General features: G+C 46.7%; 1 protein-coding gene across 1 annotated transcript in view; it reads right to left on the bottom strand.

Moving 5' to 3' along the window:
- UMODL1 (uromodulin like 1) overlaps positions 1-25,575 on the bottom strand; it is a 71,820-nt gene that overhangs the window by 31,091 nt on the left and 15,154 nt on the right. The window contains exons 5-10 of the mRNA XM_077117507.1: positions 24,873-24,994; positions 22,292-22,478; positions 19,980-20,120; positions 8,888-9,142; positions 3,681-3,793; positions 1,891-2,110 (exon numbers count right to left, since the gene is read on the bottom strand). Coding sequence (XP_076973622.1) covers positions 1,891-2,110; positions 3,681-3,793; positions 8,888-9,142; positions 19,980-20,120; positions 22,292-22,478; positions 24,873-24,994 — 1,038 coding nt within the window. The remainder of the gene's footprint in view (positions 1-1,890; positions 2,111-3,680; positions 3,794-8,887; positions 9,143-19,979; positions 20,121-22,291; positions 22,479-24,872; positions 24,995-25,575) is intronic.

The raw sequence follows: 25,575 nt of genomic DNA, 5'->3' as shown, positions 1-25,575 counted from the left end.
CAGGCCCTTGATTTGGGGTGTCGAGCCCCAGAACAGTGGAGAATATCATTCTGTTGTTTGCAGCCCCCCAGCTGCTGGTTACCTGTCCCGGCAGACGCAGAGCACTGGGCTGCTGCCCAGCAGGGGGAGGCCGTGTGCCCAGCGGCTGCCCCGTGGGCTGGAGTCAGGAGAAGCTGGTGACTCAGATGCTGTGTAGAGACGGGCTGCCCGCCCCCCGGCCACCCAACAGCCCAAGGCCACTTCCTGGGTCAGCGGCCTGGGAGACCCTTCCCTCAGCCCCCTGCTCTGAAAAGTGAGGTGAGCAGCCGCTGTGGGTCAGCAGCTCTGCCGGGCAGGAGCCGGCCCGAAGGCCCTAACTGCTGAGGGGGCTTCTGGAACCTCTGGGGAAGGGACCGGTGGGAACGCTTTTAAAGGACCTATTTAGGAGTCCCTGCCATTGGAAATGCAAGGGACCCTTCTTCCTTTGCATCCGCGTCCTGGGCTGCTGGTGACTTCAAAGAAAAATAAAGAGGAAAAAACAAAAATCTGGTGACTTCAAACAGCAGAGCGTTCTGGAGGCCAGAAGCCTGACATCAGGTGTGGGCTGGGCCCGGATGCCACCAAAGGTGCCAGCCGAGGCTCCTTCCCCGCCGCCGCCAGCCCCTGGGGCTTCAGGTGGTCCTGGGCCTGACAGCATCTGTCGTCCCTGGGTATCTGGGTGTCTTCTCTGTGTGTCTTTTATGAGGACACTTGCCGTGACCCAGGGCGATCTCATTTCAGGATCTTTCACTTACATCGGCAAAGACCCTAATTCCAAATGAGGTCACAGGCACAGGCTTCGGGGTGCAGGTCCACGGGTCTGGGGACCACCATTCAGTCCCCCACTCATGTGACCGTGATGTGAAACCGTGCGGCCTGGTCCTTGGAGAGCAGTGGAGACGGGCTGGGCTGAGACTGCTGGAGAGACACAGCCTGCCCAGGCCCCGGCTCCTGCCCGGCTCCTGCCCAGCTCCCGGTGCAGAGGCTGAGCTGCCGTGGCGTCTCCCTCCTCGAGGTGCACCGAGGGAACAGAGCAGCCCCCAGGCTGCACAAGCAGGTATTCTCCAGGTGCAACTTCAAATTGCACACACACCCTTGGCCTTCCCTGCATTCCTGGGACAGGGGAAGTTTGGGACCGAGAGCCAGCAGACACTGGGCTCAGAGCACATGAAGGAACCCGCTCTCAGAGGGGGTCCAGATGGACATCACTTCCACCTTTTCACAGAACCCATTTGTTCCCTTTGTCATCAAGAAGAGACACCCAGACTGAGGCTCTTTGATGTCGCAGGGGGACTCAACCTCAAATTTGAATGGCAAAACTTTCCTTAAATGCCAGAGCCCGCTCTCTCTGTCTCTGTCTCTCTCTGTCTCTCTCTCTCATTGTCTGCCTTCTGCACCTATGATTTCTGAGTACTACTTGCTTTCAAGGCAATATCAAGCAAAATTAAATAATGTATGGGCTAAGGAAGTAGACCCACACATTAGCAAGTCCCACAGTCCCACAACGAGGCAGGGGTCCTGAGTACAAGACACACACACATGCACCCCCAGACTCCCCCACCCAGGTTTCACCCTGTACCCTGGGCCTGCAATAGCAAAGGGGCATTGTCCTTGCAGGTGGGTGCTCAACCCCAGGCTCTCCAGAAGCTTCTCCTACCTGGGCCAATGAAGGTGTGAAATGCAAGTGGAGTTGGTGTTTCAGGCTTAAGGCCCCATGATGCCTGATTCTGGTGGAGGAACCCAAACTAAGGATTCTCATTTCGTTTACTTTATTTCTCTTTGGGGATAAAATACATGTTGACCCAAAATAATGTCACCTAGAAGCTGGAGGGCATCATGGCGTGCACGCAGGGCTTGAGAATTAGAACCTACCTTGCACTAGCGTCCCCTGCTGGTCAATGCGGAACACTGTGCTTGCAAACAGTGGCGGGAGCATGGCAGCCAATGTCGAAACGTCCACGGGGATCTCGGGGTCTTGCACCGTGACTCTGAGTTTTGCAACCACGCTTCCAGCCTGGAGCGACACAATCTGCATCTGCAGCTTCCCTCTTCTGTACAAGTCAGAAAGAGCCGGTGGGAATGATTTCTCAACCTAGCCAAGAAAAAGCGACATAACTCAGACAGAGCACACATTTCCATCATCATCTTCTTCAGCGCCATTAACCGGGACCTCGTGTGACTGGCAGTGGTTCACAGAACCCATTTGTTCCTTTTGTCATCAAGAAGAGACACGCAGCAACCAGCCTGTCGGGGGCAAGCAGAGACACCCATCTGACCCGACTGTGCTTTCCCTGCGACAACCAGAACTGGGCCTGGTCTTTGCCAGGGAGCTCACAAATACCCTGCGGTTCAAGCTCCTGGTCCTGCAGTATCGAATGAAAAACTCCCCCTGGATGCTTTAAAATTTACTGTGAAGTTAATTTGTATGAGAACCTCATACAAAGAAGAAAAAGAGGGAGAACTTTGAACTGACTGACTGATGGATCGATTGTTGGATTGAGCAATTGACTGACAAATAGGGACCACCAAGAAACAATCCCTGTGGCTATTTGGAGCTATCCTTCCCTCCACACTGCATTCCCCTGGAAACCCACTGCTCAGGGTCGCTCCTGCTGGGGTAAGAGAAACTCCAGCCTTCCCCCCTCTGCCTCTCCACCCCTCTGTTTCTATACACAAAGCTGAATAAAGAGAGAGAATTTCCTAAGAGCTCAAACACTGATCTCACTTGCAGGGGACAGGTGGGACACAACTTTGCATGTTTTAGGAGCAGAGGCCCTAACTACCATTTTGTTCCAGAATATTTTTTCAATGGGGTCTGTATAGTGAGCAGCCTCAGAAGATGAGATGACATCTGTCTCCAGAGCAAAGGAAAGGTTTCTCCACTGTCCTATATGATAAAGATAATGTCTCTCTCTAGAGCAAGGTAGAGGCAGGATTGCTTCCAGCCCATTGTAGAAGATTTAGGTTTTCTAAGGTTGGGATCCTCAGCTGTGACACAAACCCACTGCATGTAAAACTTCCACCTGGGTTTCCCACATCATCCTCAGGGAACATGGGGGCAAGGGGAGCAGAGACAAACACAAAGCCCAGGCTTCCTGCTGTGCCGTAAGTAATACATTTCTGTATCTCTGACCCAAGAGTCTTGTGTCTTCTTCTAAAAGCCATGAAACCATGATGGACAAAAAGAGTGAAAACTCAGACCTTTCACAGTCTTGACAGGCAGGTCAGTCATTTTTGTCTTCAATTCATCATCTAAGGATAGATAGTGTCTAGCCCTGGCCTGATTCTCCTGGGATATGTGCTGAAGTCTCCCTCTGGATATGGGATCACTGACAAATGTTTGGTCAATGAAGCTACTCCAAAGCAGGAAGACGGCTTGCCCAGGTCCCGCAGACGGAAGAAACCCCAAGTGTACAATCAAGGGGGGCAGTCCATTGGGATCGAAGTCATATGCTTCAAAGATGGGTGAGCCCAAACCAAAATCGAGACTAAATGTCCCTTAAAAGGGAATGATAACTGGTGGGTCTAACCTCCCTTGAAGCTGTGATAAAATATAATTTTACTCCAACCACAGAGGGCAGGGTGTGCGTTGCTGGCTTGTGTTTGGTGTTCTCACTCAGACCCTCCGTGAAAAGCTCAGTGTCTCTGCACTTGGGCTTTACCTCATGAAGCAACAGTCTGGAAAAGTCCTGGTATTCCACGCTGCTGCGGACGAGTAGCTCCTCTGTGATGTTGCGATTTATGATTCGTATTGTGACTTCGAATACCTGGGCATCTGAAATAGAGAGCAATGCAAATTAGCTTAAATTGGGTGAGCAACAGTCATGCACTTTTCTGTTGCTATTTCCATAAAGCTTATTCTTTTGAAGGGAAATTCTCTAAAGAGCAGGTGGGAGCATATGGCTTAGCTTAGCAGGAGCTGAGATGCAGTCATGCACGTGGGTGTAGGGAGGGCCCCTGCAGCCGTCACAGCCCGGAGCCCCACAGGCCCCAACTCCTGGGTAAACGACTTGTCCCAGTGGGTCCAAAGCTTTCCCAGTTTTCACACTGAGAGTCCTGCTTCCTTAGAAACCCCTCAGCAGCTGCCTAATCAGTAAGGTTGTTCACCTCACAAGGAGGTTTCCTTTTCTTTGGATATAAGCAAAGCTTGAAAAAAAAAAAAAGACTCAAAATGGAACATGTCTTTTTCAGCAATGAAAATAAATCCAGCAGCTGGAAGATGGCGGCTTAGTAAGACGCGCGGATCTTAGTTTCTTCTCCAGGACACCTACTAGGGGAGTAGAAACGATACAGAAAGCGCCCAAAGCCACAACAGAGATAAAAAAGACAGCGTACCCCATCCTGGAACGGCTGGCTGGCTGAGAGAAGCAGCTCGGGTGAGCTCGCCGAGGCGCGCGGGCCTTACCGGGCGGGGTGGCAAGCAGCCGGAGTTACTCCCTTCCCCCTTCCCGGGCCGGCTGGGAGAATTGGAGAGGCGGTCCCCTGAAACCAAGACGGCTGGCGCCCACACCACGCGCAGCCCCCGGACCAACTGAGAGAATTGGATCGGAAACCCCCAGGCCGCGGAGAACGGTGACGGGTGGGGGAGGCCCCTTCCAAACCCGTGACTCCCGGGGAACGTGCACTCTCTCGGGCGGGCCGCTGCCGCTGGCGCCCTCCCGCCACGCTTGTTGCCCAGGGCCGACTAGGAAATTCGGACGGGCTCTTTCCCTGGCTGCGGCGACCAGCAACCCTCCCTGCGTTCGGACCCCGGGCCGGCTCAAGCCGCTTCGGCTAGCGAACCCCCAGGACGGCGAGAGTTTTCCAAAGTTTAAGGTCCCACAGCACCTTTTACTGGTGGGACCCGCAGACAAACGTGTGCCACGAGCGCCACCTACTGGGCAGGATAAGAAAAACAGAACCCAGAGATTTCACAGAAAAATATTACAACCTTGCTGGGTCCAACACCAAGAGAAATCTGAATAAATGCCCAGACGCCAGCAGCAGAAGATAACTGTCCACGCTCAAAAGATTGAGAATATGGCTCAGTCAAAGGAACAAACCAATAGCTCAAATGAGACACAAGAGCTGAGACAACTAATGCTGAATATACGAACAGAAATGGAAAACCTCTTCAAAAACGAAATCGATAAATTGAGGGAGGACATGAAGAGGACATGGGCTGAACATAAAGAAGAAATAGAAAAACTGAAAAAACAAATCGCAGAACTTATGGAAGTGAAGGATAAAGTAGCAAACATAGAAAAAATAATGGATAGCTACAATGATAGATTTAAAGAGACAGAAGATAGAATTAGTGATTTGGAGGATGGAACATCTGAATTCCAAAAAGAAACAGAAACTATCGGGAAAAGAATGGAAAAATTTGAACAGGGTATCAGGGAACTCAAGGACAATATGAACCGCACAAATATACGTGTTGTGGGTGTCCCAGAAGGAGAAGAGAAGGGAAAAGGAGGAGAAAAACTAATGGAAGAAATTATCACTGAAAATTTCCCAACTCTTATGAAAGACCTAAAATTACAGATCCAAGAAGTGCAGCGCACCCCAAAGAGATTAGACCCAAATAGGCGTTCTCCAAGACACTTACTAGTTAGAATGTCAGAGGTCAAAGAGAAAGAGAAGATCTTGAAAGCAGCAAGAGAAAAACAATCCATTACATACAAGGGAAACCCAATAAGACTTTGTGTAGATTTCTCAGCAGAAACCATGGAAGCTAGAAGACAGTGGGATGATATATTTAAAATACCAAAAGAGAAAAACTGCCAACCAAGACTCCTATATCCAGCAAAATTATCCTTCAAAAATGAGGGAGAAATTAAAACATTCTCAGACAAAAAGTCACTGAAAGAATTTGTGACCAAGAGACCAGCTCTGCAAGAAATACTAAAGGGAGCACTAGAGTCAGATACAAAAAGACAGAAGAGAGAGATATGGAAAAGAGTGTAGAAAGAAGGAAAATCAGATATGATATATATAATACAAAAGGCAAAATGTTAGAGGAAAATATTATTCAAACAGTAATAACACTAAATGTCAATGGACTGAATTCCCCAATCAAAAGACATAGATTGGCAGAATGGATTAAAAAACAGGATCCTTCTATATGCTGTCTACAGGAAACACATCTTAGACCCAAAGATAAACATAGGTTGAAAGTGAAAGGTTGGGAAAAGATATTTCATGCAAATAACAACCAGAAAAGAGCAGGAGTGGCTATACTAATATCCAACAAATTAGACTTCAAATGTAAAACAGTTAAAAGAGACAAAGAAGGACACTATATACTAATAAAAGGAACAATTAAACAAGAAGACATAACAATCATAAATATTTACGCACCGAATCAGAATGCCCCAAAATACGTGAGGAATATACTGCAAACACTGAAAAGGGAAATAGACTCATATACCATAATAGTTGGAGACTTCAACTCACCACTCTCATCAAGGGACAGAACATCTACACAGAGGATCAACAAAGAAATAGAGAATCTGAATATTACTATAAATGAACTAGACTTAATAGACATTTATAGGATATTACATCCCACAACAGCAGGATACACCTTTTTCTCAAGTGCTCATGGATCATTCTCAAAGATAGACCATATGCTGGGTCACAAAGCAAGTCTTAACAAATTTAAAAAGATTGAAATCTTACACAACACTTTCTCGGACCATAAAGGAATGATGTTGGAAATCAATAATAGGCAGAGTGCCAGAAAATTCACAAATACGTGGAGGCTCAACAACACACTCCTAAACAACGACTGGGTCAAAGAAGAAATTGCAAGAGAAATTAGCAAATACCTCGAGGCGAATGAAAATGAAAACACAACATATCAAAACTTATGGGACGCAGCAAAGGCAGTGCTAAGAGGGAAATTTATTGCTCTAAATGCCTATATCAGAAAAGAAGAAAAGGCAAAAATTCAGGAATTAACTATCCATTTGGAAGAACTGGAGAAAGAACAGCAAGCTAACCCCAAAGCAAGCAAAAGGAAAGAAATAACAAAGATTAGAGCACAAATAAATGAAATTGAAAACATGAAAATAAATCCAGCAATCCAGCACCCACAGCTGCCTTTTAGTTGGTGAACATGGGAGACAGATCCTAGGGAAACTATGCACATTTCTGTGATTATCCAAGAGCTACCTGCTCTGTCCCCATCCAGGTTCACCCCTGCTTTGACTTTGGGGTTGTCACACAGTTTATCACCTCTGCATGCCCCCATTTAAGGCCATAGAAATGTCATCACTTAGTATTTCTGTATTTCCAGACCAGGTCTCCTCAGAACTCCTCCCATCTTAGCCACAGACAACATAAGGGTATGGTCCATGATTCTCAGGTCTCAGGGTCAGCTCCGATCTTGGCCACATGGCCAAGGCTTTGGAACAAGCAGGATCCATCAGTGTCCTGGAATCCTCGGTTCATAGTGAGCCTCTGGGTATCAACTGCTACAACGTGCCTGCTGCTTTCCAATGCCATAGACTTTCATGGTAATTTGGAGCTACATACCCCAGAAAAGCACATTCTTCAACTTCATGCATTCCCCTGGGTGTGGCCCCATTACAAGTAGGACCTCCTGATGAGGCCACCTGAGTTAAGGTGAGGCCCACCTCAATCAGGACGGGTCTGAGTCCTCTTTCTGGAGTCCTTCATAAGCAGAATGAAATTCAGACAGAGGGAGAGAGAAAGCCTCAGGGGGCAGCCAGAAACGGAAAAGCAACTGAACCTAGAAGAGGAAGGAGAGGCCAGGAAAGGCCTGTGTCTTGCCATGTGATGGAGGAACCCAGGATGAGGACCACCAGCAGCCAGCCCCGGATGCCAGTTTCAGGAAGAAAGCACGGCTTTGGTGAGGGCTTCATGTGGACTTCTCCTAGCCTCAAAACCATGAGCCAACCAATTCTCACTGTTTAAGCCAACCCGTTGCATGGTATTTGCTTTAGCAACGAGGAAACTAAAACACTCATCAAAGTGGAATTAAGCAAATTGGATGCCTTATTTAAAAGGGCTCTACCAATGAAAGACATTTTTCCAAAAATGAGATTTAATGAGAATCACAGCTAGGTCAAAGAAAGGCTGGCAATTCAGGAATTCCCCCCAATTATCTCTGGAATTGGAATGTAGGTTTTTTTTTTTCTTTTTTTTTTTTTGCAGGCTTGTGGTTGGGGGGGTGGAAGTCCCTACTGCAAATCGCATCTAGGTAAATGCACGGCCCATTTAGATGAGTACATGCCCTGTAGAGATGGGCCATGCCAACTGCCTCCGCGAACTGAAGCTCCAACCTCATGCGTGTGCCCTGTTTGTTTAGGGAAAACCTTTCCCCCGGCACGAACGCAGTATGCGTTCCGGTCATCTTCTTGTGTTTCACCGGGAAAGGGGGCAGGCTCTGTGGCTGCTTTAAGGTGGCGGTCAGCGATTTGGTTTTGGAAGTTTTCCAGACTCAGGCCTATGGGACTAAGGTAGGCAGGATACCTTTGAACACCTGCCAATTGTGCCCCCTCTGGCCTTATTATACTTTTGCCACACTCAATCTGATTATTTTATTCAAGTCCTTCAAAATAGAGGAAGTTGGACGCTGCATGGAGCTCCTCACTTGTCCTCTGAGATGCCAGAGGACGCCTCGACCAGAATGAGATGCACAGAAGCCAGAGGGGCCTGCGAAGGTCAAAGCAAGGAGGATGCAACCCCTCCCCACAATGGGGGGCTGGGAAGGAGGGAGCCCGCCCTCCCCATTAGGGAATGTGCCTCCACCTCTCTTGCTTCCCTAGCTCCTATTAAAGCAAAAGCATGGGGGCCTATAGAACCGGATGGAGAAGCAAACTTGTGAAGCAGCATGTGGGCTTGGGGCCGGGGCTCTTACCGGTCCTGACAGCCAGCGCGGCTGTGACGTTGGCCCCGCACGCCCCGTAGCCCGTCTTCACCGCGTACAGCACTCCCGCCTCCAGCCCAGAGACCGCCACGCTCCTCGCGGTGGTGCTGACCCTTCTGAGTAGCTCCTCACCCTTGTAGACCTGGATGCGGAAAGTGTGATTCTGGGTACAGTTTAGACTCCAGGACACGTGAAAGCTGCTGCCAGTGACGTTGAAGATCATGTAGTTCCTGATTGGAGGGCAGTCTATAAAAGTCCAAAACAAAGAAGGTTTGGAAAATGTCAGAAAAGACTGCTTTCTCTTCTGTAGTAGGGGATATGGTTTTAGTTCTCACCTATTTTTGGATAAAGTCAACAAATGCAGGACAGCATTCTCTCTTTAAAAAATTATGAATTAACCCCATTAGTTCAAAATAGAGGTATCGAGCCTTTCTTTCCTGAAACACCCGAGTCATTTTGGAAGATGGTACACGCTTGCACTGGAGTGATTGGGAAATCTTGGATGAAGCGAAGGGAAAGGAAAATAAGGCAGAGCATGAAATCTCGGCCCCTCTATCATGGAGCCAGGTTCGGGGACAGCTAACCCAAGGTGGCCGAGATGCACATGGCAGATAACACGCTGTCCTACTTTGTTTTTTTGTGGTCCAGAATCTGTGATTCCCAGAGAGCCAAAACACTTCTCTGGGCCCGCTGACAGATTCATCCTACAGAAAACCTCTAGTAGTGACAGCTGCTATGGTGTGATTTTTTTTGTGCTCCATCTATAAATAACGCCTCATCACAAATTACAGAGCCCCAGCCATTCTGATTTATGATATAAGCACTTGGTCATTTGCACAAGGGATTCCTGCACCCAGCTAATGCGCCATGCTGAGAGGATGGCTCTGTGGACAAGCAAGCCTCAGGAGTCACACAGATCCCTACAACAAATTAAAGCTCTCTTCAGGGGGGTGGGAGTTATGTGTCCATCTGCTACAGGCAACTGGGCAATATGAATTATATAAAAATGTCTGGTGGTCCTCAGTCTAGTTGCCATCATTTTTATACCAGAATTTCAGTTCTATGAAAAACAATCAATAAGGACCTTTCTTTTATCTTTTGCAAGACCATATTTAAAAATATTGTTAAGCTTGGGATGTTTCCCAGAACTTTTTATGTAAGGATTCATTGGATATATATATACTAGAAATCAGTATCATGAAAAAATTGTGCCTTTTCAGACAAATGTGTATGCTTCCTTTCGGTAAAAAATGAGAAGCATAAAATCCAACCCATTTCACTTTAGGCTGTGGCTGCCAGGAGGCTCAGAACAAAGTTGAAGATTCAATCGCAGTCCCACAGTTTAGACCTGCTGGCTTCTCTTCCGACTGAGTATTGACCTGACTTTTCTTAATGTCAGCCACCCTGTGGATGTGCTACAGCACGGGCAGCCCCGGCAGATCCCCTTCCTGGAACGTGGATATAAATTATTGGAAGAACACGAGAGGCTGAGCCCAGTTCTTCCTCCTCTGTCTTACTTGGACAGGGTCTGCGAAATGCATCCAAACTCTCACTGTTTCCTAATACTCTCCTCGCACAGGGAGGTTGAGGGCATTTCTGAAGAAAGCATATCTACAGTTTTCGCCAACTTGCCCAGTCTCTTTCTGTATATTGTGATTCAGATTGACACAGATGTTTTCCTTTGTGGCGAGAAAAGCAGAACGTCAGACTGAGAGTCAGCCAGCAACGCCAGCTCTGAGTCAGCGCGCCCCACGCCCCATCTCCTGGTCCCAGGAACCCTGAAATCAATAGCCCCCTCACCCCACCCCCAGGGCCTGATACTTCCAACAACCACACAGCTTTTTGTCCTGTTCCTCGGCAACACGTCTTACCAGCAAAATAGAGAAGGGCTACAGCTTCTTTTCTGAAAACCTGCTAAAAGTGCTAAATGTTCTATTTTCATATGGGAAAACTATGTACCCTGAAAGCTTTAGGAACCAGGACACTTTCAGGATGGTGCTTGCTCACAGGTGCCACGTGCCTGCCCAGCACTGGGTTCCCAGTGGGGGCTCAGCCGTCGCCTGCACCCCATGGCGTCCCACCAGCTCTCGCTCGCTTCTCCTTGTTGCCATTTGGAAACAGATGACTTGGAGCGAGCAATCAGGGGAAGGGAACTGGCTCAGATGGACTCTGGGCTGGGTGTGGGGCCATCATGCAGCTCATTCCACAAGAGTACATCAAAGCCGGGGGAATCAAAATAAAGCACCCCCAAGAATTTGAAAAGAACCCAGGGAATGGGTGCCAGGGAGGGAGTCTAAGAGAGTTTTGGGGCTGGCAATGCACACATGACCTCTTACAACTACGGATTCACTCCTTATACCAAGGTTCTGAGGGGCTCTTAGATCCCGGGATGGAGGAACCCCTAACCTGGGTGTTTCCAATACTGCAAAAGCCTCCAAGGCACTGCCTGCGGTGGACAGAGGCTGGGGCGCTGGGAGCAAGAAGACTCCTTTTAATCAAAAAGAAAAAAATCAAGAATTTCCCTGAGGATAACACTACCACTGAACATTTCTGTGGCTCTTTACCCCTTTATTTCTTGGAGGCACTTGAAACTGCCAATATTCAACCATTTTTTGACCAAGAAAAGTGACAATTTCATGCAGCTCCACCTAATATTTCCATCAGCATTTACCGAGTGTCTCCTGCCTACTGGCACTGCAAAGAGATATTTTTAAACCAGGAATACTCTTTTTACACCTTCCCCTCCCTGCTCCAGGATAAACCCCTGCAGCTTCATTTATAGGTTCTCATTAGCCAGGACACCATCTTTCGGTTGCACTTTAGCTTTTCAACATTCCTCTTGAAGTGTAGCTCTAGAAAATAACATTTAATTCTTGACTGCAAGTGTGATTCAAGGGCAGAAGCAAAATGGATAATCTATAATTCATGCTCCAGGGCCCATGCACTGAGGCACAATTCAACCCACTGCTGTGAACCCAAATCCAAAACTTGACATTTATCTTGGTAAAATACATTCATTCTCCATGCTCGTAAATCTGCAGCCTTTGTTTCTTCCAGGCAGACCTGACAAAACGGTACTGCTGCAAACACTGCCTTGCCCAGTCTCTCACTGTCAGTTTTACTCCTCCATCAGGAAGCCTGCCAGCTTCACACCTGACATGACGAGCATTTGAGCCAAGATTCTGAGCATTCAACTGTTCAAACTCAGCTTGGCATGGGAGTGCTGGCCTGGGCGAACCTGAGCTGCTACGTCTTGCCAGCCCCAGCTGCCTCCCCATTGGACACCCCTCCCCACGCCAAGCTGCAAGTTTGGGGGTTGATTCTCTCTGGAGCAGTGGCCAGCTGTTGGGTTCCAGCTGAGAAGCAGAATCATGTCACAAGGTGCTGGGATGCCCCTTGAGAACAGATCCCATTTTGAAAGCAGAACATGTTCCTGGACTGTTAGGTGTTAATCGTGCAAGTATTTTCTACAGTTTTCTGTTTGTGCAATAGTCCAGATGCCCTGCATGTCATTAATTGGGTGACTAATTTCACAAGAAGAGTATCTGGAATTTGTGCTGTATTTTCCAGGGATTTATACCTCTTAGCCATTCCAACAAATTGCTCATTTATATTTGCTTTGAAATTTAAAACATATGTTGTAAATGTAGTATGTGATCGGGATCCACATTTATTATCTGAAAATACTGGATTTGTCTTTTCTGCCCTATTAGAAGTGAGTCCGAGCCCTGCAGATTTCCCTAGCAGCCCTTCATCTCAGAGGTCTCCTGCAACTCCTGATGGTAGCATGGCGGGGTTTGGCTGACACCACTCCTGAACATAAATAAAATCCAATACATAAATATTTCAGATTACTGACCAGCGTAAAAAGAATCTTGTTCCAACGTACCATTCTCATTAAAATGGCAGGATTTCCACCTGGGAGACCACAGACCTGGAGACGGCTGGAGGGTCTTCAGGCAGGGAGCGTGCGAACATTAAGGACACATTTGTGCCTGGGGGGTGGTGAGAATCTCTAATCAGATTCTCAAAGGTTCAGAACTGCCATATTACAGAGTAGGGTCTCTGACACCAGAGATGGGCTGATGGTTGCTTTGTTTTTTTTTTAAACATCTAGAGACCACAAAACAAGCAGCTCTGAAGCAGCCCTTTTAGTTCATCTAGTCCACGAATGCCTATTGAGTGCTGAGTTCCTGCCAGGCACTAGGCACTCGTCTGGCAGCGAGCAGGAGACAAGGCCCCTTCCTTCGTGCAGCTTCATCCTGGTGGGAGAGGGACCGCCCACAAATGGTTCTGGGAACCAGCCCAGGTCCTGCCATTGCCAGGAGTCTGCCCTGAGCCCCCACTTCCTTGCCCGTAGAGGAGGGAGAGGGTCTGTAAATAAGAATCGTGGGTTCATTTTCCAAATCTGGCTCTGGAACATTGAGGATAATACAGCCACTGCTCTCCAACGCTACTCAATTCCTGGTCCTCCTTTAGTGCACAGGAGAGGATGTGGCCATGGAATGGCCGTGCCCCAGGGCACTGTTCCCGGGAAGACATTGAGAGTGGCAGCTACTGGGACACTGCCTGGGGGCAGGGAACAGATCGCCCATATTGCCAGAGTATCCCCCACCAGGGCTGCTTGGGAGGAGAGCCTCAGCCAGGCAGTGGATGGGGAGAAACGGATAGCCTGAGGCATGGGCAAGTTCTCCCTGTAACCACCTCTAAGTAGGCTTCTTCTCGCCTCAGTTTCCACTCCTGCAAAATGAGCACATGACCAGTTGTGTCATGGGGTTACTCTAAGAATTAAATGAGTTAACAGTCAGGCATTGCTTAGCACGGAGTGCCTTATGGATCAAGCAGCTCTTAGCTGCATTATTTATTATGGACAAAGGGTGAGTCTTTTGTAGGGAAAAGAACAAATGCATTAAATTATTAATTAACTCAAATGAGGTATAGTAAGATTCTCTTGATGATGTTAAGGAAAGTTCTGGCTTTTGTTGCAGAATGTTGCAAACATTTTAGCTCCAAAGAATAGAAATAGCTCAGAGCACTATATCTTGGCCAGAAAATATCATTATTATTCAACCCCTGAAAATTTCAATTATAAAGACCAAGTTATTTCTTGGAAACTTTAGATTTTAAAATGTGAAGCCAAGAAAACAGAATACGAAGTTGTATCTATGAGGAAAATTTAAGATAGAAACAGGCATTCACGGTGCAAGACCCTGGAAGGGAACTTGCAACAGAGGTGAAAAGGGCTGGTTTCCTGAGGTCGTGAGACCATGGGTGGCTTCTCCCATTGTCATTAGCATGTTCTTAAAGTGGTTAAAGTTGGGAATGACAAGGAGACAAACTCGGCGGCCAACTGCACTAAGCAGCCATTGCAAAACCCCAGACATTGAGAGGAGGTGCCAAGTCCACCAAAGTCCTGCCCTTATGCAATGTAGGAACTACAAGTTTGGGAAGGTGGCTGTTCCATTTCTTGCTGATTGTCAGGGAAGCCGTCTGCCCTGTAAGTCCAGCCTGGCCCTGGAAACTCTGCACTTTCCTTTGTGCCTGCATCTTGCCTTTCAGCTGTCCTCAGAGCCTGAGTGGCTGCCTGTGTCCTCCCCAGGCCCCTGCCTGGGAAGCCACCTCCCTCTGAACACCCCATCCTACCACTCTAGTCCAGTGACTGCTTGGGTAGAATTGGGATCAGCTGCTACCCACGGGAGAAAACCCAAAATAACAGAGGCCAGGCTTTATTCCCTCAGGCAGAGAAAGTCGCAGTCCCCAGGTCAGGTGTGGAAAGGTGACCATCACAGCTGCCCCAAGCCCACCTCCTTCTCCAGCCCTGGGCCTCCACCCTTATCCTCTAGGGCTCCACAAGTCCAAATGGCCAAGGGGGCCTCGGGCATCACATTCCTATTCCTGGCATGTTCCCAGTAGGGTCCGTAACCCATAAACAGTCTCCCCAAACCCCACAGGACACTTCTATGCTGGCTCATCAGCTGGACCTGAGCCACAGGGCACCCTACCTACAACGGAGGCAGAGAAAGGCAGACTCTTCAGGGGGCACATTTCCACAGGAAACAGCCAAGTTCCATCACTAAGGAAGGAGAGAGGAAATCTGGGGTCTGCTACAACACCTCTAGTCCATTCTCCATCCAGCAGCCAGAGTGAGCCTGGACACAGGAATGTGGGAATGTACCACCCACAGCTCAGTGGCCTCTGCCTCTCCATCCTACTCACATGGGATCCCGTAAATACCCAATGCTTGCCGCAATGCCAACATTGCAGCAGTAAGTACTGTGGAAGAACTGCCCTGTGGAGTCATCTCACCACCCTTCTCTTCCCCCTCCAAAAATTGTGGGAAACAATATGGCGGTCACTCAAAAAATCCAATATGGAATTACCATATGATCAGGTATTTCCACTTCTAACGTATAGAAGAAAGTGAAATCAGGGTCTCAAGCACATACTTGTACTCAAGTGTTCACAACAGCATTATTCACAACAGCCCAAATGTGGAAACAACCTGCACCAGTTTGAAACTATTGTGTTCTCCAAGAAAGCCATGTTCTGTAATCCTGATTTAATATTGTAGGGTGGAAATCTTTTATCAGATTGTTTCCATGGAGATTGACCCACTCAATTGTGGATGTGAACTTCTGTTTAGATTACTTCCATGGAAATGTGACTCACTCAATGTGGGTATGACCTTTTGATTACCATGGAGAAGTGACTCCACCCATTCAAAGTGGGTCTTGATTAGTTATTGGAGTCCTTTAAAAAGACAGACATTTTGGAAAAGCACAGTTGCTTCAGAGCTGGCATAGATGTGGATATTTGGAGATGTTCGGCATGCCAATAAAGAGAGCAGATGCTTATACATGGGCTTTTAGAGATGTAGAGCCCAGCAGATATCACCATGTGCCTTTCCATGAGACGCTAAGGAAGGCAGAACCTGGAAAGAGGAAAGGGACGCTAAGAGATGAGAACCTTAGCGAGAAAGCCACTAGAAGCAGAAGCTGGAAGCAACCAAAATGGGAACAAGGATCAGCAGATGTCAGTCAAGTGCCTTCCCATGTGACAGACGTTGGCCTTTCTTGAGTCAAGGTATCTTTCTCTAGATGCCTTAGTTTGGAAATTTTTATGGCCTTAGAACTGTAAACTTGTAACTTAATAAATTCCTTTTTTAAAAACCATTCCATTTTTGGTATATTGCATTCTGGCAGCACTTGCAACTAAAACACAACCCAAATGTCCATCAACAGATGAATGGATAAACAAAATGTGGAACATACATACAACAGACTATTCTTTGGCCATAAGAAGGAATGAAATTCTGAGACACTGCACCATGGATGGACCTTGAAAACATTATGCTCAGAAAAATTAACAAGACACACACAACAAATATTGCATGATATCACTGATAGGAGATTTCTAGAAAAAGCAAAACCACAGAGACAAGAGATAAATTAGAGGTCAGCAGGGGATGGGGGTGGGGGAAGGGGAGTGTGTGTTTAGTGGATATGAAGTGTGAGTCAATAAGATTAATTTAAAAAATCAACCCTGAGTCTGCTAAGGCCTCTGGACCAGGAGTCCTTAACCTGGGTGAGGGACCACAGACAGAATTCAGGGATCCCTAAAATTCAGATGGAACTAGATCTGTCATAACTTTCACCAACCTCTACCCAAAATGCACCTCTTCCTGCAGGCTGACCACAGTTGTGGGAGGGGTTCCTGTGCCTTTGGCAACCACAAAACCATGGAGAGCTTCATATCCCGTGACAGATGCTGTGCTTCTCAAAATGTTTATGTTTCTAGGGACTACCAACGTAACAGGCCAAGCCCTCAATTTGGGGGCTTGCCCTGTGAAATTTATTTCTGCAAAGGAGAAGCTAAGATAATTTATAATTTGCCTAAGAATCACCCCCAGTGAATCTCTTTTATTGCTCAGATGCGGCCTTTCTCCCTAAGCCAACTCTGTGGGTAAATGCACTACACTCCCACCTACTTAGGATGTGACTCTCAGGGGTGCAAATCTCCCTGGCAACGTGGGGCACGACCGCCAGGGATGAGCCTGGCTGTGGCATTGTGGGATTGAGAAAGCCTTCTTGACCAAAAAGGTTCAGTGCCTGAGAGACTTCAGATAGTGTCAGGAGGTTACGTTTATGCATTACGTAAACATCCTTTTTCAGTTTTTAGTGTACTGGAGTAAATAGAAGGAAATACCTGAAACTGTTGAACTGTAATCCAGTAGCCTGGATTCTGGAAGATGACTGTATAACTAAATATAGCTTTCATGGTGTAACTGTGTGGAAACCTTGTGTCTGACACTCCCTTTATCCAGTGTATAAGTAAGAAAGTAAAGACAATAAATAAATAAATAATAGGGGGTGGATAAGGGGTATGGGGTGTTTGGGATGTTCTTTTTTTATTTTTATTTTTATTTTCTTGGAGTAATGAAAATGTTCAAAATTGATTGCGGTGATGAATACACAATTACATGGTGATACTGTGAACCATTGATTGTGTGCTTTGGATGATTGTATGGTATGTGAATATATCCCAATCAATTGCATTTTAAAATATAGTGATGGGGAGTAGTTTTTCAGACTTGACACTCAAAGCTCAAGCAATGAAAGAATAAATAGATAAATGGGACCTACTAAAAAAAATCAGATACTTCCGTCTTTCAAAGGACTTTGTCAAAAGGATGAAAAGGCAATGGACTCAACTGGAGAAAATATTTGGAAAGCACACATCTGATAAGGGTTTGATATTCAGGATATATAAAGAAATCCTATAACTCAACATTAAAAAAGAGAAATAACCCAATTTTAAAATGGGCGAGAGACATGAATAGACATTTTTCCAAAGAGGAAATACAGATGGCTAAAAAATACATGAAAAGATGCTCAACTTCACTAGCTATTAGGGGAATGCAAATCAAAACCACAATGAGATACCATCTCACACCTACTAGAATTGCTGTTATTAAGCCAACAGGAAATGCCAAGTGTAGGAGAGGATGTAGAGAAGTAGGGACACCTGTTCACTGCCGGTGGGAGTGTAAGAAGGTACAGCCGCATGGAGGATGGTCTGGGGGCTCCTCAGAAAGCTAAGTATACAGTTGCCCCATGACCCAGCAATCTTGCTACTTGGGATAAACCCAGAAGATCTGAAAGCAGGGATGCAAACAGATGTTTGCACACTGATGTACATAGTGGCCTAATTCACAATTACTGAAAGAGGGAAACAACCCAGGTATCCATCACCAGATGAATGAATAAACAAAATGTGGCGTATACATACTATGGAGTATTTAGCAGTAAGAAAGAATGAAGTCCCGAAGCATGCAACAACATGGATGAAGCTAGAGGACATTACGTTAAGTGAAATGTCAGACACAAAAGAACAAATATTGTATGATCTCACCAATATGAACATATTAAAATACGTAAAATCATAAATATAAAATGTAGACTATAGGTTACCAGGATATAGAATGAGGCTAAAAAATGGGGAGTGGTTGCTTAATAAGTACAGAATGCTTAGCTAGGGCCAACTTAAATGTTTGGAAATGGACAGAGGTGACGGTAGCACATTACGGTGTAATAATGACCAGTGCTGACTGGTGTGTAATGTGGTGGAAAGGGGACGCTGAGAGCCATATATGTCACCAGAAGGAAAGCTGGAGCTTAAAGCATGGGAATGTATAACACAGTGAATCGTGTGGTGGGCAGTGACTGTGCTTAGCTGTGCAAATATTTAAAAGTTCTTTCATGAACTAGAACAAATGTATGGCACCATTACAAGGAGTCAATAATAGAGGGGTATATGGGGAAAATGTACCTATTGCAAACTATGGACTACAGCTAATAATAATATTTCAATATTCCTTCCTCAACAGTAAGAAATGTACCACACCAACACTATGGGTCAGCAGTGGTGGGCGGGGAAGGTGGAGATGGATATGGGAGGATTTAGGTTTTCTTTTTCTTAGTATTTTCTTTTCTGGAGTAATGAAAATATTCTAAAACTGACCATGGAAATGTGTGCACAGCTATGTGATGATACCGTGAGTCACTGATTGTATAGTTTGGATGCTTTATATGGCTTGTGAATATATCTCAATAAAATTGCATTAAAAACTGCCACTTGCATGCCAATGACTAATGCTCACATTTGCAGGTAAGTCAGTCCAACCTCTGAGCTCCAGCATCAACTATCCAACTCAGTTTCATTTTGACATCTCCATTCAATGTGAACTCCATTTCAATTTTAACTACTAATTGTCAAAAATAATAAAACAACTGTAGCCTTCCTGATCTCATTCAAAGGAACCACCATCAAGTTAGCATTCGGCAAGACACCTGCCATTATTCCCTTCTTCCTCTCCTGCCTCTGGTTGAGCAGGAGGCCCTGGGGGTTCTACAGCATTTCTTTTTTCTCATTTTTACCACAATTCCCTAAATTTGAGGTTACTTATTTGTTTCTTACTATATGCTCCTTGATGGCAGAAGCCATCGCATATACCAGGATTTCTAGAACAAATCCCTACTTCCTTGGACCCCCTCGCACCTGGCAGCCCTCCTCCCCCCAGGCCCCACTTCCAACTGGAATGGAGCTAGGCACTTTCTTCTCTCTGTTTCCCCCAGCATCCAGCCCAGGCTTTTGCTATCCAGATGGACCCTATGATCCCAGAGATAGTCCCAGCTGCTCCTGCTGTGCCCGTGCAAGTATTAACGATGACCCTTCCACTCTCACGTGTCCCAATTAGACATTAAACAATATATACATCATGTGTGACAAATACCTGACATATTCTTTAGTGAATTTACCAAATCTAATGTTATGCTCTATTCCTGAATGTTCAGATTGCCGGCATCTACCAACTATGGAATGGCACTTAAGTGAAAGAATGAATGCAAGAATGCCCCACGATGGGATCCAGAGCAGCCAAAAGAACTGGGTGATTATTCCATGCTCACAAACTAGCCTCTAACTTTGTGAGGAGGAAGAAAGCTCTGTGGTCCATGGACCATCTGGCTGTAAGTGAATTCCTTGAGCCATCCCAATACTATCTCAGAAGAGCCCTGTCCATTACCTTCACACGCGTCATTCAGGTTCTGGGGAGACGAAGTCTGGGAGTCCTGGTGATGAATGCATTGGTAGGAGCCCTCCACGTTTAAACAAAGTTCCCTTCCGGAGCACGCATTGAGCTCATCGTAGAAACATTCATTCACATCTAGTGAAAAGGAGAATATTTCAGAACACTCACTGGAGTCATACCATTTTGACACTCTCATTAATTTTGGAGTGTCCCCATGGACTTGTGTCACATAAGCTGAGGAGGTGATCCTGAATGTGAGAACTAAGCCCTGTCTTAGCAACCCCTATATGGCCGGATTCCTGTAAGCACCTGGCCATAGCTCACCACATGCAGCTCACCTTGTGGGCACCATAAGCTCTTTGGTAGCTGCTGTTACCTGAGCAAAACCCTGAGAGACAATATTGAGTCTGAAAGTTATGCAGTGATGGAGGCCATGTGCAAAACCTGGCAAGCCAAGTATTTTTCTGAACTAAGTAATGAAAAAAGAACAGCCCCTGACCTTTGGCAGCTGGCCCAGACTCATAGCTGGGCTGCTTTGTTCTCCTATTAGACACAAGTCATCTCACAGGACTCCAGCCTCAGATGAGATTGAATGACACTAAAGCAAGTGTTCTGCAGACTCTTGTCTAAGCACAGACAAAAACAAAACCTCTGTGTCACCAAAAATGACCCTTGCAACCCTTGTCCAAAAACAATGACCATTATTTCTTTATCGATTACAGCTTTTACCTTCATGCCAGTCTCCCCCTTCTCTAGATAAGGTTGATTGAGATACCTCATCATAGAATTGGTTCCCACTTTCTGACGGCATTTCATCTAGAACAAATCCCCACTTCCTTGGACCCACTCACAATGACCTAACCAAAGCCCAGGTCCTGTACTAGTTCTTTCCAACACCCTCTTCCGAAGACACCCAGTGGTTCCTAGCAGTGTGTGCTCTCTCACTCGGTCGATGGCATTTGGGTTTCCTGTGGTCTTTGGCTGAAGGACATGGACAGAACAAAAACAAGGAAAGCACTCGGCACGGGAACAACTCATCTTGGTTTTGAAGAACATCTGTGGATTTTGAAGGAAAATCACTCAAGCGCTCACTGAGCTTAAAACCTGGTGATCTGTAATGTCATAGAAGATGCTTCTACAAAAACAGCCATCCTTCTCATAGCCCTGAGGTCAACAAAGTATGGCACACATGTTTTTAAAAAGGAAATTTTACGGGAACCAAGTCATACCCATATGTTTATGTATCATCTATGGCTGCTTCTGTGCTAAAACAGGATACCTGAGTAATTGAGACAGAGACCACGAGTGTGGGAAACAGACCTTTTGACCTTCAGGATAAACCTTGAGACAGTGGGTCACATGGCTCTTGCTGAACACCACAGGTGGCTCTTTTGACGGGTAAAAAGGCTGGGGGCTGGAATGTGCTATTCTTTGAAGAGGTTTCACAGATAAACCAACATAGCTTAAAAGGTTTTGCATTTTCTTGTATTTTGCTTATTGGCGTAATTGTAATTAACATTAAAGATTAACTTGATGTTACTTCCTCCCGCCTTTTGAAGTAACCACTAATAAATAACTGGAGCAAAACTAGCAAAGGGTTCTTGGCTCTAGAAGTTCAAGAGTCCCCTGCTCCCATTTTCAGAAATCTGTGTCTGTCTTAATTCTTGCATCGCCCTGTCAGCAACAATGTGGCTTGCAAGATCCAAAAATATTCACTGCCTGGCCCTTTAGTGGAAAAGCTGGCCAACCCCTGTCATTGATTTAAAAAAAAAAAAATGGAGCAGGTAACATCTATAGGCTTCACAGACTATAAATTCAGCTTTGTACAAATTCTCCTGACTTCTTGGTACAAGGATATCCAGGATGAGAATGAGAAAGAGGTGAGAAGGCAAATTTAGGAACCCAAAGGACTAAAGGGTTCCTTGTGTTGTTATCAGATTTTATGCCAGTGCCAATTTGAATGGAATGATGAACCTATCTTTTAAAGAATGAGAAAGTCATGTGAGAGTTTAGAGGAGAGACACAGGGAGAGAAATAAAAGAGGTGACATTGGAGAAAAACAATAATTCTCCTCAAAATCCTTATATCAGAACTTGAAGTTTAAACTTGGTTTGGGCTAGAGTGAGCTAAAGGTGTAGCAGACCACACCGAACCTGATGGGTAAGTGTGCTTGAACCAATTATTCTCTCACTCCTGGATTTAAACTCGTGAAGGGACAAGTCTTAGCTTGAGCCCCTCCCTCGCAGTTTGGCAATTCAGTCCCACTTTGCAGCCTCCCCCAGACAGAGGGCCCAGGGGAGCACAACCTTGCACCTGAATGCCGATCACTTCGTAGGCGCGCTTCACCATGTCGCCCAACATGGCCGAGACGTTGACCACAGGCAGCAGCTGTCGCAGGCCCAGCAGCAGCTGCGACACTGTCATGGAGGTGTCCTTGCCGGCCGAGTGCAGGTGGCGGACAGTGGAGTCCAGTGGCTGCAGGGCACTTGTGACCTGGGAAACCAGAGTCAGAGCATCATATGGTGGAACTGCACACCCATTTGGCAGAAAAGGAGACTGTGGTCCAGAATAGTTAAAATTAATTGCCCAAGGTCACTCAATGGCTTAGTCACCGGCCTCAAGGTCAATGACCTTTTCACAACATGCATGCTAGATGAATATGAAAACCGAATAACAAGGCGCATATGCACATACACACAGGCAAACACCATTTTGCTATACAGAAAAGAACTTCTACAATGTTCGTATATCTGTAATCATTCCCATGAAAGTCCTGCAAACCAGGATCATAAGAGTTTTGGCAATAGCGTTCAAAAGCCACAGAACCCCTCAGCCCACTGCCCTTGCCAATACTATGTGTCTCCTGCAGCTGATGACAAAGAGAACGAGAAAGTTAGGGATCAAAAGCCAGGATCCCATGTTGTACACATCTGCTTCTTGGGAGGAGGTTTCATGATCCCTTTTCTCATTTCATACGGATTTTTTTTTTTATTTCAACCCTACTATCCTGAAATTTGAATCTTTGCCAAGTCAGGCAAATTGAGGTGATCACACAGAAAAAAACAGCATCACCAAAGCAGACTTTCTCAACAAAACCTTAAGTCTCTATTGGGTACCAGAAAGGAGGTATGGGGAGATGGTTGCAGCCCTTCCCCTCGGCAGTCTTTGAACACCTTCCCAGAGGGAGTGACAACTCATAATTTAGAGGACAAGAAAGAGAACCAAGACCAGCCTCTTTGGAATTCCTGATTCAGCAGTAAAACAAGCACTGGAGCCCAGCACTTGCACATCAGGCCCCTGGGCCGGGAAGGCTACCTCCGTCAGGGAGGCACTGGTCTGGATGGAGAAACAAAACGCACACATATGAAAAGATGACTGGTTTCACACAACAATAACAATATTTAAAATACCAATGCCCATAACCCATGGGAACCCACACGTGATAGGCACCAGCCTGCATTCTTTACATGTACTACCTTGTTTAAATCTCTCAGTCACCCTCTCATGTAGGAATGTGAGCATTTGTATTTAAGAAGGAGGAATCCAAGGCACAGAGGGTAAGGCCCAAGGCCACACAGCTGATCCCACAGTGCTGGGATTTGAACTCAAGCCAATTGGGCAGTCCCCAGCCCTGGAAGGCTAAGAAGAAATGGAAATTAGTTCCAGCTCGTGTGATCAAGGAGGCTTCTGGATGAAGGAGAGGTGAGGTTTCAGAGGACCTCTCAAGCTGCTTTACTGGACAGAGTCTAAGAATAAGGTTTGTTCTGGACCTACCCCAGCCAGGGTCGAAAGGCTAGGGAGGGAGCAGAGTTTGGGTCTGACGCCACGACACCCAGGGACACACCTGGGATCTGAAAGTCAAGCAGGACTAGCCATATAATGGGCAGGGCCCAGGCAGCATGAAAATGAGGGCCCCTTGTTCAAAAATTGAGAATCTCAATAAGCAACCCTAGAGCATCAGTGCAAACACAAGTCCTTCTGAGCACCTGTGGGACCGCATTGATTGCCCACTCCTGGCGCTGGCCCTCCCTAAGTTCAGGCCACCAAGTGAGGAAGGCCACCCCAGGGTTATGCGCCCTGTCCTGTCCACTGCTGTGGCTCCCGTAACTGAAGGCAATACTCAGCAGGGGAAGCCGTCCTGGTGGAGATCAGGCTGCAGTGTCGGAAAGCACAAGCTGGGTCTGGACCAGCGGTTCTCAACTAGGGCCGATTCTGCCCCCTAGGGGACATTGGGTGATGTCCAGGGGTGCTTCTGGTTGTCACAACTGGGGGTGCCGCTGGAATCCAGTGGGGGGAGACCAGGGATGCTGCCCAACACTCCACAATGTACAGGGCAGCCCCCCACAACGAAGAATTATCTGACCCAAAATGTCAGTGGTGGCAGGGTTGAGAACCGCATCTAGAATTTTCCATCTCAGCACTTTTCAAGATTCCAGCACTGTTTTTTCCAGGATCTGCTGAACTCCATAAAGCAAGGATTAGAACGGCAGGGGTTTGTGAACCAGGCTGGTGAGGGCAGAGCTCAGGGACTGAATCTGTCCCCTCTGGGACGTGCTGGCCTCCTCTCGTTGAATGGCCAGTCCATGACAAGTTAGGGACTCTGTGCTCTGTAGCAGGGTGGACTAAGCTTACAAGGAATGTCCGTCCAGACTCAGCCAACTGGACACTTAAACTTTGGGCATTTTGTCGTATGCTAATTATACTTCATGAGTCCTGTCTTTTTTTAATTAGGAATTCAAATTTGGTTCAGGGCCAATCATTTGCAGGCCATTCAGGGAATGTACCCCTCCCCAGCCCTCAGCCCTGGTCTCACCCCCTCCCCTTCATCAGCTGGAGAAGCCATCCCAGGAAGAAACCAAACCATGCTCTTTCTCCCTTCCTACCTACCAGGGAGCCCAGAAGTCGCGTGTGATTCCGGAGGCTGGGGTCCACTTGACGGAGTGCCTCAAAGTCCATTTTCACCAGGGCTGTCACATTGTACCAGAAATCCGTCAGGTTCTCCTCTGCAGCTGCATGAAAGCAACAGCTGATGGGTGGCAGGCCCCAGGTAGGGCAGGTGCCCTATGAGGGGCCTCAGGGGATGAGAGAAGGAAGGGGCTGGAGGCATTTACCTCCCTGCACAGGGAAATCTGCCATCAGAGAGAGTCTGGGATCCAGCGGGGAGGGGCCTTTCCTTTGAAAAACTACACTTACAGGGTATGATATGTAGTTTTACATAATACATAATAATTCAAATGTAATAAGATTTAATAGTTCCAATACAAATATATTTTAAAATAAATACTTTTTATAAGTATATATCATTTTCTCCCCTCTGAGCTTGAAAGGCCCCTTCTCCCGGGTGCAGCCCACAAGCTCAAGAGCAGAGCTTTTCAGTCGGGACAGGTGTGCACAGGTGAGCATGGGGCCTCAGCAGGACTTCAAGTCCCCTGTGAGGCTTCACCTGACTTGCCACCTGACAGTTCAGCTTCCAATGTGCCCCTCGGAGACCCCAGGAAAGGGTGGGAAGTTCTGGATCATCACCCATCTCTCCCAGGGACGTCTCCCCTCGACAGCACCCCTGAGAGGCTGGGGGTGCTGTTCTCCCCTA

This window comes from Tamandua tetradactyla, chromosome 10 (assembly GCF_023851605.1).
Source record: "Tamandua tetradactyla isolate mTamTet1 chromosome 10, mTamTet1.pri, whole genome shotgun sequence".
Lineage (NCBI taxonomy): Eukaryota > Metazoa > Chordata > Mammalia > Pilosa > Myrmecophagidae > Tamandua > Tamandua tetradactyla.
Note: the sequence above shows the minus strand (reverse complement) of the source record. Positions and strands in the feature narration are given on the sequence as shown.